The 13,506-nt window shown below is 41.0% G+C and overlaps 1 protein-coding gene across 2 annotated transcripts in view; it reads right to left on the reverse strand.

Moving 5' to 3' along the window:
• The window catches only part of FRK (fyn related Src family tyrosine kinase), an 80,161-nt gene extending 71,992 nt beyond the window's left edge, over positions 1-8,169 (reverse strand). For both annotated transcript variants that reach the window (XM_016198729.2, XM_087817164.1), the window contains exon 1: positions 7,676-8,169. In XM_016198729.2, the coding sequence (XP_016054215.2) occupies positions 7,676-8,034 (359 nt within the window). In that variant the 5' untranslated portion in view covers positions 8,035-8,169. The remainder of the gene's footprint in view (positions 1-7,675) is intronic.
• Between the last annotated feature and the right edge of the window lie 5,337 nt (positions 8,170-13,506).

Below are 13,506 nucleotides of genomic sequence, written 5' to 3' on the forward strand. Positions count from 1 at the left end.
AGGCAGGGGGTCAAATAATTTGCTCATAGTCACACAGCAAAGTCATGACAAAGCCAGATTCATAAAGGGCAACCAGCATTATATTTGAATTAAAACTTTACTAGTGTTTGGACCTAGTTAAAACAGCCACCAGAAAAACCCAAAGATTGCTCTGATTTTTATTTACCATATAGATTCTCACTGTGGTACTGGCAGTTAGAAAATCCAAAGGGAATTTTCTGAGCTGATAGCCAGACAGATTTAATTAAGGCAAGGTCTTGTTTGTTTGTTTTTTTTTAGGAGCTTCAAGACACAGTAGACAGGACATTGTAGTTGCCAAACAAAAATTAGTCCTGCTTTATCATATAGAACGTTGTGTCCACTTTGACAATATCAATTTGATGAGATGCTTGACTTTTATGCATCAAAAAGTAACACCAGGATATATATACAAAGACAAACCAAAAATTTAAATACATTCACTTAAACAAAAACAAAACAATTTGAAAAATACACCAATAGAATTTTTTTAAAGGATGAATTAGAGCAAATTAGAATTTAGGCTCTAATATTTAGGACTAAGCACAGTAGTTTATGAGTTATTTCACACACAAAATTTTTTCCATCATTAGCAATTTTTGAAAACCTGAAAAGAATAAATAATCAAGGTTTTAGAGTGAAAGTGGTTCTGAATGGCATATTACAATTGAAACTTTAAAAACATTATCAATTTTATCAATTTTTCTAGAAAAGATTGACTCCTGACTAATTTTAATGACTCCATACTATGTCACTTCATTGCACACCAAAAGTATTTTGAGCTCCATGTAATTGAGTTTTACTGCTGTTAATCAACTATTTTAAACTACCACTAATTACACTTACAGTTTAACTGTGATTTTAATGCAGTTCAGTTGGTTCCTTTTTTCTTCACTTCTATGACTTGGCCATCATTCTTATAAAATTTATTTTAATTTAGCAGTTAATTATCATTTTCTTAGAAGTAGTGAAAATTTATATAAGAATTTATTATATAGAAAATTAAGATAAACACAATTATATTAACTTAAGCATAGTACATGGTAAATCATATAATATTATACCTGAGATGTAATTTATTATAAATTATTTATTTTAGCAACATATTTGTCATATTGTTATTTTACATCAAAGGATAAGGCAAGAATAATGCATCATAATTCTATAGGTAATACAGTAATTTAATAGTAGACTTTTATAATTAATCTCTTGGCACATAAATATGCTTTTGTTGATTTAAGTTATTTGTCCTAAAATTCTTATCTTGGATTTATCCAAAACATTTAATTTGATAAACAGCCATATGTATTCCTATAATGTATTTTACTTACATGTAAGTCTATTTTTTACTTAGTTTCTAAACCTATGGTGTTTCAATATACTTTGTTCTAGAGGGAGGAAACTGAAAATGCATTATTTTTATTTTCCACATATATGTATTTAGTCTTCCCTGAAAATTAGCACAAACAGAAAGAAAGAAATGATCTGGATAAAGAACAATTTGGGGGACTGCTTGCCCATAGGTGATTTTCTAGTGATTTAAACTGCTTAAAGTAGGTATGTCAGAATAGTTTGTGGATATTCTGATCAATTTTTCAACCATTGTTCCTCTACCTTTAACTTAAGATTCAAAGCCGGCTTTATATTACATCTGAGAAAGAAATCTACTGATATCTGGGTTGAAAATAACTAAGAACACTGTCTACAACCTGTATTAAATACTTATTGAATTCAGCAATATATAAATCACCAAACAGTGAAGCTGCAATTCTACTTTAAAATGGTGGTGCAAGAGAATTTTCTTTTTGAGAATATACCACTTTATTTATTCATGCCACTTTCTTCAAGCAAGACCATGGCAATAACTTTAAATTAGATAAAATCTTGAAAGAACTTTAGTCTGGCACATTAAAGAGGAGCACAATTAGGAAAATATGCCCTAAACAAGATGGGAGGAAATCCCATTACTTCATACCTTATAAAATTTTACCACTTTTATCCCATAATCATAAATTACCAACAAAATTACAAGTTACAAATATATATCCTCGCTTTCTTTTTCAAGGCAGCCCATAAAACGGTGAATAGGAGAGGAATTGGAAATAATCTACTTTTACATGGCAATTACAGGAGAGAAAGCTTTCCAGAAAATATTTCTGATACTAGTCCAATATAGCATAAAAGGGTGTGGATATCACCTAAAGCACACTTAAACAATTAGGCAAACAACTTTATAAACTCTTCGTATGTAAATGATGCTAGGAGTAAATTATGTAATTGCTGATCATTTTGCTTTTCATCAATATGTTGAATTACTTGAACTTTTTTACAGTGAAAGCAACAGAATTTAAAGTCATTGCTCTTGGCTCCGAGATTGATACATAATTACATATAATTATTTTCTAGGTGTACTTTAACTATAGCTCTAAAAACACTGTGAATAAAAAAACATAAAGAGCATTCTGAGTAAGCAGACCAAAAGAATAAGTTTTATTAAGGGATTCCATGTTGAAGATGCAGAAGAAGAAAACTCATCTATGAAAGAATCTAGGAATTCAAATTGAAGATAGAATAAATACAATCATTCATTGTAGAGACAAAATACCTCATTAAGAATGGGTTTATTCAATTACTAGTAAGGAGACTGAATCAGTAATCAAAAATCTCCCAACAAAGAGAAGCCTAGGAATAGATGTCTTCACTGGTGACTTTTACCAAATATTTAAAGAAGAATTAACACCAAACCTAAACTCTTCCAAAAATATTAAAGAGGAAGAAACACACTCAAACTCATTTCATAACACCAGCATTATCATGATACCAAAACCAGAAAAAGACATTACTAGAAAAACAAACTAATATATCAGGCCAATATCCCTGATAAAACTAGATGCAAAAATTCTCAATAAAATTCTAGCAAACCAAAATAAGTGGCACATTAAAAGAATCATACACCAGACCTGACCAAGTGGGATTTATCCCTGGAGTGCAAGGATGGTTCGACATATGCAAATCAATCGATGTGACACATCACATTAATAGAATGAAAGAAAAGAATCACATAATCATCTCAATAGATACAGAAAAGCATTTGACAAAATTCAGCATCCATTCTTAATAAAAACTCTTAACAAATTAGGCAGAAAGGGAACATATCTCAACATCATAAAGGCCATATATAACCAACCCACCACTAACATCATTCTCAATGGTGAAAAGTTGAAAGCTTTTCCTCTAAGATTAAGAACAAGACAAGAAAGCTCACTCTCACCACTATTATTCAACATAGTAGTAGAAGTGTAGTTAGAGCAATCAGACAACAAAAAAATAAATAAATAAAATGTATCAGAATTAGAAAGAAAATTGTATCTATTTGCAGATGACACTATTTTACACAGAGAAAATCCTAAAGATTCAACCAAAAACTTGTTAGATCTAATCAATGAATTCAGTAAAGCTGCAGAATACAAAATTAAAATACAAAAATCAGTAGAGTTGCTATATAATAACAATACATTTTCTCAAAAAATAAATAAATAAATAGATCCCATTTACAATAGCATCAAAAACACTAAAACAGCTAGGAATAAATTTAATTAAGAAGGTGAAAGATATTTATTTACTCTGACAACTATAAGGACATTGATGAAAGAAATTGAAAAAGACACAAATAAATGGAAAGCTATCCCATGTCCAATGCCATGTTTTACAAAAGTAGAAAATCACCCCTAAAATGTATATGGAACCACAAAAGGCCCTGAATAACCAAAGAAATTCTGAGAATGAAGAACAAAGCAGAAGACATCATACATCCTAATTTCAAAGTATACTATAAAGCTGTAATCATCAAAACAGCAGGGTACTGGCATAAAAATGGAAAAATAGAGCAGTGGAACAGAATCAAGAGCCCAGAAATAAACCCAGGACTATATAGTCAACTAATACACTTCTGGGAATTATCCAAAGGAAATGAAAATACTAACGCAAAAAGATATGTGTATCTCCATGTTCACAGCAGCATTATTTATAGCAGCCAAAACATGGAAACAATCTAAGTGCTCATCAGTTGACGACTGGATAAAGAAGTTGTGATATATATATATAACATAACATTACTCAGCCATAAAGAGAGGATATCTTACCATTTATGACAACACAAATGAACCTTGAGGGCATTAGGCTAAGTGAAATAAATCAGACAGAAAAAATAAATACTTATATACGGCATGGAATATAAAACAGAAACAAACCAAAAACTCCAAACTCATAGAAAAAAGAATCAGCCTTGTGGTTACCAGAGATTGAGGAATGTAGTCCAAAGGTACAAACTTCTAGTTATAAGATAAATAAGCACTGGGAAAGTAATGCACAACACCATGACCAAAGTTAACACTGCTACATGGCACACAGGAAAGTTAGTAAGAGAGTAAATACTATGACTTCTTATCACAAGGAGTTTTTTCCCTTTATTTTCTTTTTATTGTATCTATATGAGAAGTTGGATGTTAACTGAGACTATTTTAGTATTTATTTCACAATATATGTAAATCAAACCATCAAGCAGTATGCCTTGAATTTATACAGTGATGTGTGTCAATTATTTCTCCATAAAGCTGGAAAATAAAGAAATAAATAATAACCTTTCTGGTCGTAGGGACCAGAGTCTGAAGAAAAAAGGGGCAGGGGCTGAGAATACATTTATTATACAGGGTGGGGCAAAAGTAGGTTTATAGCTTGTTCATATGGAAAACAATGCAATAATTAGTAAATAATAATACAAGAATAAACTCTGTGTCATGTACTCACAGCTGTAAACCTACTTTTGTTCTACCCGTATTGCTTAACACAAGATATTCATAAAAGGTAAAGCATTCATACATGAAATAATAATCAATTATTAAATAGGTTTATATTTTAACAATAGTCTAACGCATTTTTAGCATCTCTATTTCCTATTATTAAAAACTAACAAACAAACACACCAAACGCTAACACCAACTGTTTGCCCTGGCAATAATAACTGCAAAAGTAGTTGCACTGTGTCATCAATGCAAGTCAAGAATAAAGACCTAAACATACGTATGCTAATATGCACTGCATTGAACTAAACTAATTAGGAATTAGATGACTTAACTTTCATTGTTTTCCCACTGCTTCTAATCTCACACATGTGAATATAATCAATAATCTTTACTTAATACTACCTACTGAGCTCACTGTAAAATAAACATTACCTTTCACAGTACTCATAAGCAAAAAAAAAAATGAAGAAAAAGTTTGAAAAAGTCAGTGGAGAAAGATATTACACGAAGTTGTTTTTGTATAATTTCCAGGTATTAGGGCACTGTGTGGGCCATTTGGGCACCCTTTCTCAGAAGACTGTTAAGATAAAATCCCTTCTACCTGAAATGGAGTGGAATTCTAGAGGGCACAGCTACCTGCACTAAAAGTAATGAAGCAGTTTAGCCTTTTGGTGGCAAGAACCCTCATCAGTAACCTGGGTTCCCAGGCGAAGGCCACGATGTTCCCTTGCAAGGAAGCAAGTGGCCCGTTCTGACCAGGAGGCACCGCAGCAGCATCTTGCAGGCATCAAGTTTTGATTCCAGTTGAGGTGAAGATCCCAAGGGAAGCCCACTATGGAGATCTAGGACAGTCACGACACATGGGAGCACTGCTGAGAACTAAACCCAAGAGGAAGGGTCAGGAGCTATGTGCAGAGGGAAAAGCATTCTTGGCCACAGATAATCCCTGAGAATCAAAAAATAGCCACGTTTTAGTTGTGTGTTTTCTGTTTGTTAAGGAGAATCTAAATAAGTGAAGACACTGCTTGAGCCTCTAAACATTATCATTTTTTAATTGCTTATCTGGTACATGCTTTGTAGGTGAACCACTTCATATGAAACATCAGGGAATCCAGAGGTCTAGGCAACTCCAGAGACCTTACAGATGAGGAAACAGAGGCCCTAAGCAGTTAAATGAATTGAATATATTTAAGTGTAGTAGATTACAGGTTCAAGGCACTAGTATGTATTAATATTATAGTGTTTCTTCTATTGGTATACATATGTTACACTAAGGATAAAACATACATAATACCATACCTTTCATGGAAATCATGGTAGTGAAAATATAAATGCACATAAGTAAGCACTCAATAAATAATATTTCCTATAGATCATCATAGGCAATAAATATTCATGCAGGTAATTTTCTCATTTGAGAACTGATCAATCCTACTCATCAAAAGTCTGTGTCTTTTCTTTAATTAATTTCAGAGAGAGAGGGAAACCTGATCAGCTGCCTTCTGCACATGCCCTGACCAGGAACCGAACCCACCACCTCTTGGTGCACAGGATGATGCCCCGACCAACTGAGCCACACTGGCCAGGGGCAAAAGTATCTATTTTAATTCAGCTCTATTTAGGCCTAAAATAAAGCCTCTGTCAACATTTATAGGCTCTTAATATTGCAAAGAATTTCAAAATCACCAAGTACCCTTTTGCATTTGGATTTGAGTATTAGAAAGCAGCCATGACTCTCCATGGCTCTTCCCTACCATTTCCTACGCTGGGCCAATGAGGGAGACTGCAGTTCCCATAAGAAGAAGAAAAATGTGAGAAAATGAGTGAATCCCCCATGGTTCCTCTACTAAGGATTCATTCTATGAGTCCTGAGTCCTGAGATCCATCCCAGTCTTGGGTTTCACTGGAACCAGGCAGAAATGAGGTTACGGTCAATGACAGACTCCACTTGCCTCTTAACCCTCCAGACCCCAAGTTTCCATGGTCAAGTCTATGTTTTATCTACTTTGTCTACAACCACCACTACCCCCTTCCCCCTTCCCCCGCTCACCGTGCCACTACTGTGCCTAGCACTTGCATGGATGGGTGGACGGACAGACATATGGATGGATAAGTGAATTAACACGTGAAATTTTCCTCTTTGGGTCTACTATAATTCATAACATTTATTCAAATGTCAGAATAAAGTCTTTATCTCCTCCCCTGGGGAAATACTGTCATTGTTTTCTCATTAAAACTTACCAAATCTGTGTAGCTGGCAAGTTTTTAATCATAATAAATACCAAAAGATATCATAATCTGGGTATCATAACTTCAAATCCAGGACTCAAAGAAAAATGTCTAGTCATGAATATGTAGTGGGAAATTAGCATCTTCTCAATGTTACTTTCTATGTCAGTTAGACCTGTCTGTGCCTATCAGAATGAAAAGGGATTACGATTAAAGTTAGGGCTGGAGTTGATGCTTTAAATGTTGAGAGAGAGAGACTTTCGATTTCCAAGTGTCGCTTAAGGAAGCGCTATGATATACCTACAGAACAAATGCAGTTCTGTTGTTAAAGTGAGGCATGACTTATTTCACAGCCCACGGAAAGGCAGAGTATGAAATGCACCATTCGTTGATGTTGAGGACGCACCCAGAGCCCGTGGGTACACATACAGAATAGGACTCATTTCAACAGTCGCCTGCCCGCATTTAGCAGGGAGAGGTGTGTTTCCATTAGAAGGCCCCTGCCAGGACTTCCTCATAGTTTCTAGGCAGCTCTTTGGAAAACAGGGAGCCGCAGATAAGTAGGAAGGAAAATGCATTCCCCACCCTCCGAGGCGAGAAATAAAGTGCGGGTTAGTGCTACTCACGGCTCCGCCTGCAGGCTCCTGTCCTCGGCCACATAGTTAGAAGGAATATAGCCCTCCAGACGCTGGCCAGAGCCGGCTGCCCTGGTCTCCAAGTGCCTGGCAAACCACCAGCCCTCGGGGGAGGTGTCGAGGACTTGGAGCTTGTCACCCGCGTGGAAGCTCAGGTCCTCTGCCGTCCGAGCCTGGTAGTCAAACAGGGCCACGAAGTAGCAGCCCCGTGGCCGGGGAGCCTCGGGGGGGCAGGGGCTCTCTGTGTTCTCAGTCGTCACCTCGGGCGCCACCGGCTTGCCTGCCTCCCGGACAAAGCAGGGGAGACAGGGCTTCAGGTACTCCCAGAGCCTCGGGCAGATGTTGCCCATGCTGCCCTGGCCGAGGGGAGGAGAGGGGCTTCTCTCCCTCTCCCCTTTGTCTCTGCAGGTTCACCGTCTCTTCCTCCACCAGGCCCTTTGAGATCGGCGCCGACTCGCCAGGCTCTCAGGCAGACCTGGCTCCTGGGAGAGGCGCCCGGCTCGCTTTCTGTGCCGTAGCTGCTGTCCCAGAGCAGAGCCCAGTGGGAGCTGGGCAGCTGCTGAGTGGCAAGATGCCTTTTCTTCTTGTCTGCTTAGGATCCCACAACAAAAATAAAATTAAGAGGGTTTTATTAAGAAAAGTGTCTGAGAACAGAAAAAAGTCACCTTGCCTTCTGTCCCAAGAAAAAGTTAAGGAGAGAAAGATGTTCACTCCAGGTAAGAGATCCACATCTTGCCTTTGCCAGGAGCTCTCTCCCTCCTGCGGGGCGCCTCTGCAGCTCCACCAGCCCTGACCCCAGCCAGTGCGCTTTCCCTTTTGCTAATGAATGACCAGCCAGCCGAGCCTACGGCCTTCAACATCCTGGGCTAGTCCGAACACACTGTAATAATTCCTCCTTACTTCCTGGTTTCTTTTTGTCTGTGATCTAAAGAAGAATTCCAGGCCTCTTCACCTCTCCCTTCTCCCACACCCAAGAGAGACCAGCGCCCTCATCAGGAAGCAAAACTCTAGAAGCAGCTGCCGAAAGCCCTGCTCCTGGACAAACAGGCTAGCCCGGGGCGCTTTCTGTCTAGCTGTGTTCCCAGCTCAGGCACTAAGAGCAGAGATTTCCCCCTGCCCCACCCACCCGCAAAGATGAGTAGGATTGTCTTGCCACCGCCAGGAGAAATAAAAAGGCAAATTAACGTGTTTAGGTATTTGTCACTGGACAAAGGGCAGTTGGGAAAGAACCGTCGAGTCCCTACCCTTTGTCATCACTCTGAACATATTTTAATAGCTTCGAAGTCTATTTACAGTCTGGAAAAGTGTGAAAGCAGCTGACTAAAACGCTGAGAATCTGAAACATTGCTTTCTCCCACAGAGACATTTAATTTCCCATCTTTAATGCACTATTTCTGAAGCACGCACGCACGGAAACTAGGTGACCAGTGGAGAGAGCGCGTAGCAGTGCTGTGCGTGCGCTGCTGTGGAGGCTCTTTCTGTTAGGCTCTGACCTCCAGGTCTGCACCAGTTCCCACTAACTTCCTTAGCAGGAGCTCGGGGCCTAATGAAGCTAAAGCCAGGACACAATCCCAACGGGGGGGGGTTAAATCCTCACCCGAGGATATTTTTTCATTGCTTTTCAGAGAGAGTCGAAGAGAGAGAGAGGGAGAGAGAAAGAAACATCGATGTAAGAGAGACTCATTGATCGGTTACCACCAGCACTCGCCCTGACTGGAGCAGGGGAATGAGCCTGCAACCAAGGATTCGTGCCCTTGGCCAGAATCGAACCTGGGACCCTCTGGTCCGCAGGCTGACGCTCTAACCACTAAGCCAAACAGGCAAGGGCCAGGCCGTGGGTTTCGCTCCACTTCCTTAGTTCAGGGCAGCTGGCTCACACACGTGTGTATAGGATCCCAAGGATACCAGGCAACGAGCTTGGATGGATCAGCACACTGCCATTTTCACTGGTAGAGAACCCTGCAAACTCATTTAAGACGTGTCACTTGTTTTTGTATAAGACATTTATTTAAAAGTTTTTCTCTTAAAAACAATCTCTCTAACCTTGCCTTGAACCTGGTAAAGCTGGCTCCCAGTACAATCTCAAAATTCCTGTTCTTTGTCAAACAGCAAGGTATTTTTAGTCATCAGAAAAACTGAAGAGAAGAAAAGAAAAAAGAAAGAAAACCAGAGAACCATGGCCTCAGCCCCACCTGCCATTACCTTGGGCTAAAATCAGTCGTTTATGGTGGACAGGTCAATTGGTTAGAACAAGGTCTCACATTCCCGGGTTTCTCCCGCCATCCTGAGAGTCAGAGAAGCACCAATTTGGCAGGAATCACAAAGCAAAAACCGAGCTAGTTTGGTTGATTGGTTTGTTGGTTTGTTTGCCATATGGGACCTGACATACAATTCCATTTATAAAACAGAAAATAGCAATCATATAATATTGAGTAGGCAGAAAAATATTTTGTTCCAAACATCATATTAATTGTAAAAGTGTAGGACTCTATTAATGCCCCTGAACAGAGGCATAGATGCTAAAGTTTTTCCAGAGATACCTACATGATCTGAAATAATATTTGGGAGCCATTAAAGAGACGTGCTCAAAACCCATTTGCAAGTGGCATTTGAGACTTCAAAAATATGAAGGTTCTAAATTCAAATATGCGTCCAGTATAGATATGACAAGGCAGTATGGAAAAAGAAAAAGTGGCAGACCTGAACAGCACAGTCACTGAACTGGTGAATAAATCTGAAAAGGTGGCGACCATCCAAAGATGTCAAGCGAGCAATGGCCTGAGAAAGCTAAGCCCAGGGATGGGAAGAGAAAGGGTTTCCTGTGTCGATAGTACCAGAATTCTGCAGTCACCCAACCTTGAAGTCTTGTAGTCATCCTTTATTCTTTCCTTCATTTCTCTGAGCTAATCAACCGTCAAATTTTGCTCAGTCTTTCTTTTCATTTATTCCACAATTTTTTTTTTATTCCTTCTAGATGACAGCTGGGTACTGGGCAAAAAAATAGAAGAATATTCTTCCCTAGATTATCCCAGAGGCTTCCTAACTAGTCTCCCTTCCTCCAGCTTATCCGAATATCTCTGACTCATTTTTATAATTATAACAGTGCCAGAGGCCATACATGTACTAGTAAGAGTAGCTATCAGTTTTGGAGGGCTTTCTATTTGCCAGGCACTGTGCTAGAATGTTACAAAGGATACATCATTTAATTCTCAGAAAAAAGCAACATTACCTATTTAAAAAGGTAACTTTGTGTGTTTTTTAATCTTAGGGCTTAGAGAAGTTCAGTAACTTGTCCAAGGTCACACAGCCACCAACTGGCTCAACCATGAGTAACACCTTAGCCTCAATCTGATTCCAGAGCCTCAGATTGTAACTCTTCAGTTTTGATGACTTAAAAAAAAACTAATGTCATTCTTCCATGCAAAATCCTTCAGGGACCTCCAACATGTTTGGAATAAAACCTAAACTCCTTATTTAACTGGACACACAAGGCCTTGCTAACTTCTCTAACCTCACAGCCCTTCACTCCTGCATCCACACCTTCTGATGCAGGTTCACCAAGTAACCAGCTGCTCCTGAGACCGGAGGCCCTCCTTCCTCTGTACCTTTGCTTCATACTCTGCTTCCCAGGTGACTTCCTTGTGATTTTCCCAGGCTAGGTTCAAGTGGTACCTTCTCTGCCATAATAGATTAGAGCCTTCTACTCTGTGCACCCCTGACGCCTGGCACACACGTCTACTTGTTTGCTTATTAAATTCCACTTGATTTTCTTATCTTGTTTGACTTTCCCAGGAAAATAAAATTTCTATTAATGAAAAAAGAGTTCTGTAGCAAAACTGACAAATTCAGGATAGAAAGTAACCTCACAGAGTGATCTGATCATAAATTCCTAACAGGGTAGGTTATGGCGGGTAGTCACTCTCCAGGCATATTAGCTCTTTTGGTAAAAGGTCCATCCATGCCTTAAGGAAGCCCTGTCCATTGTTCGTAGGCATGTTGGTTAACACATCTTTGAAATGCCAGAGAATCCCTTTTTTCCCCACACCCCTCAGAGGCATAACAACCCTCAAAGGAGCACATACTTGTTAACTATCCTGTGTAAACCCTGAGGAAAAAAAAACACCTACTAAGAAGGGCAACTAGTGACTGACTGGGCTCAAATTTTTAAAAACAGAAACTAGCAGCCATTTTTGCCCAGGCACCTCACACAAACTGCACATTACACAGAAGCTGGCGATGGACCACCTGCCTCTGCGCCAAACTGCCTACCTGCTCAGTTCTGCCCGCTGCGCCAGCCCTTATAAAGGGGTTCCTGGAATCCTATTTCAACCAATAGGACTGAGGCTTCACCCATCCAATCAGAGCTGTACAGCTCTGGCCAATCAGAGTAGCATTATTCTGACCAATCAGGACAGTGCCTTTTGGACCAATCAAACTTTGAGGATTTGGAGTCCTCATTTGCATGATAATGGACCAATCAGGGACCAGGGCTGGGGACTCCTGTCCATTGGCTTTGGGAGTACTTTTCACTGAAGACTGAAGACTTCTGGAGACCAGCTTCCCCGCTAGAGCTGAAAGCCTGAGATGTGTCGCCGGCCGAGCGGCGGGGAGCAGCCCAGCCGAGGACGGAGCAGCCCGGCAGCGAGCGGGACCCCGGAGGGACCCGGCCCCAGCGCTGCATTGCAGTGGGCCTGGTTTGCACGGAATAGTTTCCTTCTCTACCGCACCCCCAACCGGGGTTCCTGTTCCCCTCCAATTGGTTCCAGCGCCATGGGTTGAGGCCTGTAATCCAGTCCCCACACTCCTGTCTCCCACCCTCATGGGATCCCTCCATTCCAAATGCATAAAAGAAGTTTCAAACCGCCCTTCTTCGGAGCATTGGCGATCTTCCTGCCATATATGCCATCAGTTTGGCTCAAATAAACTCATAAAAAATTCTCCACAGGTTTGGACATTCTTCCTTGGCATTTCCTTCCCAGAATTTTTAGGGAAGAATGAATGCCCTGTACATAAGTAACAAATACTCAGCAACTATTTGTACAAAAAAAAAAAAAACGGAAAAGGAAGGAAGGGGGAAAAGAAAGAAGCCGCCGGGGTCAGATAAACACAATCGAGAGAGAGAGAGTGTGTCCCACAATGTGAAAAACGCTGGGAGCGCAGGAGGAGTGACTCCTGCCGGTTGCCCTTCAGTGGCCGCCCGGCGCCCCCGCCCCGGCGCCTCCCGGAGCCGCCTCCCGCCTGCGCCCTCCCAGCCACCTGCCGTCGCCCCATCTCACAAAACCTCCAGCAGGGCCTGGCTGCCTGGCGGGTGCGGCTGCGACCCAGGCTGAAGCGTCTGCGCTTGACCCGGTCTTGATCGCAGGCACCGTCAGCGCCCCCTCCGCGCTGCTCGCGGGCCCTTCCCCGCAGCCGGCTCGGCTGCCCCCGCGGTCCTGCCCTCGGCCCTGGCCCGTCCCCGCCGCCCTCCCGTCGGTCCCTCCCCCGACAGGCTCCCGCCTGCATTTCAGGGTCTGAATAACCCCCACCTGCCCGAGACCCTCTGTCCATTTCCGCCAAGCTCATCACTTTTCTCTTTTCTGAATTTTTCTTGTTCTACCCCCACACCCAACACACACACACTCACCCAACACACACACACTCACCCAACACACACACACTCACCCAACACACACACACACACTCACTCACTCACACACACCCAACACACTCACTCACACTCACACACTCACCCACACTCACACTCACACACCCAACACACTCACTCACACCCACACACTCACCCACACTCACACTCACACACACCCAACACACTCACACACTCA

Source organism: Miniopterus natalensis, chromosome 5, assembly GCF_054644295.1.
Source record: "Miniopterus natalensis isolate mMinNat1 chromosome 5, mMinNat1.hap1, whole genome shotgun sequence".
In the NCBI taxonomy this organism is placed as follows: domain Eukaryota; kingdom Metazoa; phylum Chordata; class Mammalia; order Chiroptera; family Miniopteridae; genus Miniopterus; species Miniopterus natalensis.